General features: G+C 51.3%; 1 protein-coding gene across 2 annotated transcripts; it reads left to right on the top strand.

Annotated features, from left to right (window-relative positions):
• Positions 1 to 5,211, top strand: Cish (cytokine inducible SH2 containing protein). Of its 2 annotated transcripts, XM_008853097.3 has the most exons (3): positions 1 to 132; positions 3,189 to 3,397; positions 3,631 to 5,211. In XM_008853097.3, exons 1-3 carry the CDS (start codon positions 113 to 115, stop codon positions 4,161 to 4,163), a joined length of 762 nt encoding a protein of 253 aa, XP_008851319.1. In that variant the 5' UTR covers positions 1 to 112; the 3' UTR covers positions 4,164 to 5,211. The 2 variants fall into 2 exon arrangements, with proteins under 2 accessions (XP_008851319.1, XP_017658685.1); XM_017803196.2 differs by lacking the exon at positions 3,189 to 3,397 and having other exon boundaries at positions 7 to 132.
• Positions 5,212 to 5,953: the final 742 nt, after the last annotated feature.

Here is a 5,953-nt window from a genome sequence, read left to right on the forward strand (position 1 = left end):
CCAGCCGCAGGTGCGACCGGGACCCTGACCTCCGCGCTCCCAGCACTCCCTGGCTCACTTCTGCTTCCGTCCCGCTGAACCCCGACTCTCGAGCCGCTGTTGCCTCTGGGACATGGTCCTTTGCGTACAGGGGTGAGTGCAGCTCTCCGTCCCCGCCCAAGATCCACACGGGAAGGAAAGGAGGGCACAAGCCTCTAGCTGAGGACTTTGGGAGGGTTTGACGGACTGGAGGTGATGGAATGCCAAAGATCGTGGAGGGGTGCAACTAGAATACACACACACACACAATGGATAGTGAAATGGGGCTGGCGGGCGGTGGAACACAGGGTGGGCTCCCCGTGGGTTCTCACTGACGCCAATAGTAAGAAGTTCCCCAAGATGTGGCTTCACCAGGCCAGACCTCCTTTTGGACCCAGAGCTAACCTAACCTTCCACCTGCCCTACCTATCCGTGACCTTGAGCCAGCCCCTAGACCCTCTCTAAACCAGCGATTAGGTTCTTCTTGGGAAGCCAGTCTGAGGTCGTTGACTCTTTCCAGGTTGACACCTGATAACCAGCAGCTCTTGGAGACACCTCCACTCCCTTATCCCACTTTGAGGTCTCAATGTGATAAGGACTTTAGCCCCTGCCTCCCTTCTCCAAGTTTCCTTAAGGCATGAAATATGGGACAGTGGTGAGAGTAGGGCTTGATAAGACAAAGACTTGGCCTTAGCAGAGTGATCTTGGTACACCTGTTCACTCTGGGCCTCAGTGTTCCCTTCAGCCACTGATCAGACAGGAGTTCAGGAAGCTCCAACAAGAAAGGAGATATAAGTGGGTATTCCAAATCCAGGGAGAGTCAGGTGGCCTGGTAGCTGCTGTTATCAGAACTGACATGGGTATGATGCTAAGTGAGGGAGAGTGGAAGGTGGGACCAGGCTGAAATGCCCTTGCTTTGAGCAGTCCTGGGTCTAGGGAGGAGGACATAGAGGTACTGAGAAGACTACTCCCTGATAGTCCCTAGCATGTTCCTTCCTCTCAATTGTGGGACTCCTGAGCATACCCACACACATTGCCTTCCTCCTCCCTCCTCCCTCTCCCTCTACCCTCCATTCTGGGTCCTCACAGCCATTTCCACTTTGCCTTAACTGAAGACCCCTTGGAAGCTCAGGGCCAGTGTTGGGTATTAGAACAATGTCTTTAACAGAAGCCCGTGTATTCCACCCTCCCAGGGGCTTGGTTCCCCTCACTGGCATGTATCCCCAGGCAGGATTTAATGGCTTCAAGGCACACACATACAGGAACCTGGAACACCCCAGCCTTCAATCCCAGCATGATGACAGTGGTAGACACACCCCGGCTTATATACTCAATCTCTCCTGTGGGGATCAGTATAGCTGTTCCACACCCAGACACCAAATCAGTCCCAGAGGTGTACACATACACATGTGGAACTTATGCAGAGGTCCTACTAAGCTGTCTGGTTATGGTTACCATAGAGGCTGCGAACTGACTCACTGCCTGCCCACAAGTTCCCAAGAGGTGCCTAGACCCGGTTATGGGCCCCAGCAAGCAAGTCACTTGAAATTCTGCTTCCAGCTCACTAAATGGGATTCCAGAGTTCCCACAGCAAGTCAGGGTAGATGTAGAAAAGTCCTTGGCAAGCTGTAGTGTCCCAGAGTCCTGTGGCCTCTTCTCATGAGTAGTCATAGGATCATGACCTTCTAAACATCACTGACACTCTCAAGTCTGGCTTCCCTTCCTGCTGACTGACACCTCTTGTTGCTTACAAGCACTGCCTAATACAATGCTACCTTCTCCAGTCAGTATGGGCAGGCCTATAGTTTCATTATCTTGGGGTCCTAAGTTCCAACAGGGGATTAGACACAGAACTGCACCCTGGGGATGTTTTGTTAGGAATGAGAGCAATCCAACTACTTCCTTGAGAAGCAGAGCCAATCCCTACAGCTGGATCGCCAGCTGGATGGGCTTCCCCTAGTAGGATTTTGGCCAGCTCAGTGCTCTAATGTTGCCAAACCCCTCAGAATCTAAGCATGTAGGCTCCTCATCTGGAGGAAAGGGAAACTGCAGCCCAGAGAGGAACAAACTATATATAAGATCATTAGCATAGCAGGGCTGACTTGCCAGGGTAGACTCTGGAATGTAGGTTGAGTACCCTGCCCTTTGATAGGAGTTCATATTTATGAGAGGGGAGATTCACCAGTGCCTTTAGAGGCCACTGTCACCCCTCAGCTGGAAGCAGCAAAGGCCAGGATGGGAATCTGACCTGTATGAGTAGAGGATTTTTTTTTTTTTTTTTTTTTTTGGTCTTTTTGAGACAGGGTCCCCTGCAGCCCCAGTTGGCCTGGAACTCACTATGTAGACCAGGCTGGCCTTGAACTCACAGAGATCCACCTGCCTCTACCTCCCAAGTGCTGGGACTACAGGTATGCGCCACCACACCTGGCTGAGTAGAGGATTTTTAAGTCTTGAAGTCCTAGCTAATATGGACCAAGGTCTCCCCAGCATCTTACTCCTGTTAGTGGGAAGGTAACATGTCACTTCAGAGTTCCTACTGTAATATTTTTGGTTGGTTTTGTTTTGTGTTTCTTGTGGGGTTTTTTTTTGTTTTTGTTTTGTTTTGAAATGGGGTCTCCCTGTAGCCCCAGCTGACCTAGAACTCACTATGTAGACCAGGATGGCCTCAAACTGGCAGAGATCCACCTATCTCTGCCTCCCTAGTGCTAGGACTAAAGGCATGCATCACCACACCTAGTTCTTAATGTAATCTTGAGGTCTCCCTGAGGATACTACCCTAGTTCACCCTGTGCTCCACCAGATACAGTGCCATTTAACCAGCCTACTTACCTAAACCAGGAGGGCACAGCTTTGAGACTGCTTTGCACTGACAGATGCCCATCCCTGTAGTAGGAAGACTGGACATGCTCATAGCAAATCCGGGGCGGGGGGGAGTTAATTACAATTTAATAAATTCATGAGAGTAGAAAAAAATTCTTTGAGACTAGGTTCTGTGGGACTAAGAGTACAGTTCAGTGGTAGAGCACTGGCCTAGCATGTATAATAAGCCTCTGAGTTCAATTCCAAAAAAAAAAAAAAAGATCTGTATATATGGGAGAAGCCATCAAGAGACTTTTCTAGAAATGAGGAACATGTGGGATCTCCACTCACTGTCCATCTATCCTCTCTAGATCTTGTCCTTTGCTGGCTGTGGAGCAGATCAGGCAGCGGCCTCAGTGGGCCCAGTCCCTAAAGCTGCCTGGGCCAGTCATGCAGCCCTTGCCCGCAGGGGCCTTCCCAGAGGAGGTGGCAGAGGAGATCCAGAGTGAACCAAAGGTGCTGGACCCTGAGGAAGATCTGCTATGCATAGCCAAGACTTTCTCCTACCTCCGAGAGTCTGGTGAGTGTTAGGGAGAGGCAGGCCTTGTCCTAGGAAGTCTGAGGAGGAACTAAGACCTTTAGCTTTTGAGTCTGGTTTAGGAGGCATAGTCCTGACCCCTAAGTCTGATGGGAAGAGATACATCCTTTTCCGGGGAAATATGAAGGGAGGTTCTGTCCTGACCTGCCCTGGGTTAGTGCCCTTAGCTAATTTCCACTCTGACCAGTCCCTTGCCTTCCTCTCTACTTGTCTAGGGTGGTACTGGGGTTCCATTACTGCCAGTGAGGCTCGGCAACACTTACAGAAGATGCCAGAAGGCACATTCCTAGTACGAGATAGCACCCATCCCAGCTACCTGTTCACGCTGTCAGTCAAAACCACCCGTGGCCCCACCAATGTACGCATCGAGTACGCTGACTCCAGCTTCCGACTAGACTCCAACTGCTTGTCCAGACCTCGAATCCTCGCCTTCCCAGATGTGGTCAGCCTTGTGCAGCACTATGTGGCCTCCTGTGCTGCTGACACCAGGAGTGACAGCCCAGATCCTGTTCCCACCCCAGCCCTACCTATGCCTAAGCAAGATGCACCTGGAGACCCAGCGCTGCCTGTCCCCATGGCTACTGCTGTGCACCTGAAATTGGTGCAGCCCTTTGTATGCAGGAGCAGTGCCCGCAGCTTACAGCACCTGTGCCGCCTCGTCATCAACAGATTGGTAGCTGATGTGGACTGCCTACCACTGCCCCGGCGCATGGCCAACTACCTTCGACAGTACCCTTTCCAGCTCTGACTGGGCCGGGCACACTACCCAGCCTCATACAGCTACATTCTGGAGGGGACACAGGCCCCAGCTGGACTTGGGCATCTGCTGTCCCTCCTTCAGTCATCCTGGTGCCTGCCTGCATGTGACAGTTGGACCAGAAATTACCAGCAAGAGCAAGACAGGTGGATGGGGGGGGTTGTCACATAACTCTGAGGTCAGTGCCCCCAAGTCTTGTGTGGCTCCTTGTGATGAGCTATGTGCCAGAAGAGACAAGCAGGACCTTGTCTCACCCTGGGGGCTAGGCCCAGGCCTCCACTCACTCACTTGCCTGCCCTAATCACCTGAACTGTGTATACTCTCCCAGTCCCAGTTTCTCAATCTGCTGGGTAGGGCAGGCCCCCTATCCATTTATAGAGCAGCCAGCCTGTTTCTGGGAGAATGACAGTCAGAGGAACTGGGGTTAATGACATCAAGCCCCCTTTTCGGGGAGCAGGCCAGGCTGTGGGACTACACAGTTATATAGTATTTATTTATTCTCCTTGGTGGGGGGGTGGGCGGTGTCACAGGCATGAGCCATTCCATCTTCCTACCCTGGGCCCTGGGAGGTCCAAAGACCCCAGCTCTGGTTCTTCCTTGTAGAGAACCCCATCCTGAGACGTGTTGTTGGACCCAAAGTAGTCCTGAATATCCTGGCCCTGACCACCTGCCTATGAATGTGCCTATTCTCTTCTCTTCCCAGCCCTGTTTTGGGAGGATGGGTGACCAGACAAGAAAAGGGAGCCAGAGCTGTGGAACCCACTCTCAGCTCCTCACAGAGCAGTGCATGGCTTCACAGAGCTGGCCTCTTTGTGGTGCAGGCCCTGCAGAGGGGCATATGCTGGGTCAGGAAGGGGATGCTGGCTCAAGGGCATCTGCTTCCTGTGCAGGAGGGTGCCTGCATGTGAGAGAGGGAGAAATACATATCTGATAAGACTTTATAAAATAATTATTATAACACAAAAACCAGTTTGGTAGTCTTTTTCTTCCACTGATTTTTCTGTAATGATAATAAAATTATGCCATTTATGAAGCCTTCGGTGAGGCCTCTTGAATTCTGTATAATTTGTCTCCTTACTATCATGATCCCACTCTCATCTGGACAAGCTGAGGCTTTCCAGGACCTTACGTAACAGCATTCGCTGTCCTGACGAAGGGATACAGGGAATAGGGAGCTGCCTTTCTGGGTACCCTCCCCCTTATTCCCCTGGACAGGAGATGAAGGCCCATTAGCATGTCTTCAGAGATACTATTCATTGCACTGCTGTGTGTGTGTGTGTGGGAAGAGGGGGGTAGGGGAGCTCCAGGCTTATGAGGTATATAAACAGGAAGTGCTCATTCAGAATGCAAGTGGAGAGTAGCATACAGGAAGGTGCTGTGGCCCACTCCCAGCGGCAGTGATTTGAAAAGAAGGAGCCAACAAAATTCAGGCCAATGCTTGCAAGGGGAAAATACAGTGAATGCAGAGGCACTGAAATGGACCAGTAAGCCTGTATTCCTGACCTGAGGCCTAGGAGGAGCCTCCTTGCTGGTAGTGTTGGGGATAGTGACCAGTGAATAAGCTGGTAGGGTCTGGCCTGGGGTGAGGATGGCCAGAGTTCTGGCCCAGGCTGGCTGAGGTCAAAGGACCCTCTCTTAGTTAAGATCTTGTACACCAGAAATGCAATTAAAATGAAAATATCCTCAAGGGTTTATGGTTCCTTGGAAACTTTTAGGCTGCTGGGATCCTGCTACTGCCTGAAATTTCTTCACCTTTTTTGAAGGCCTCCCAGGAAAACTCT

The sequence above is a fragment of the Nannospalax galili genome, unplaced genomic scaffold (genome assembly GCF_000622305.1).
Source record: "Nannospalax galili isolate Female #2095 unplaced genomic scaffold, S.galili_v1.0 scaffold786, whole genome shotgun sequence".
Classification (NCBI taxonomy): domain Eukaryota; kingdom Metazoa; phylum Chordata; class Mammalia; order Rodentia; family Spalacidae; genus Nannospalax; species Nannospalax galili.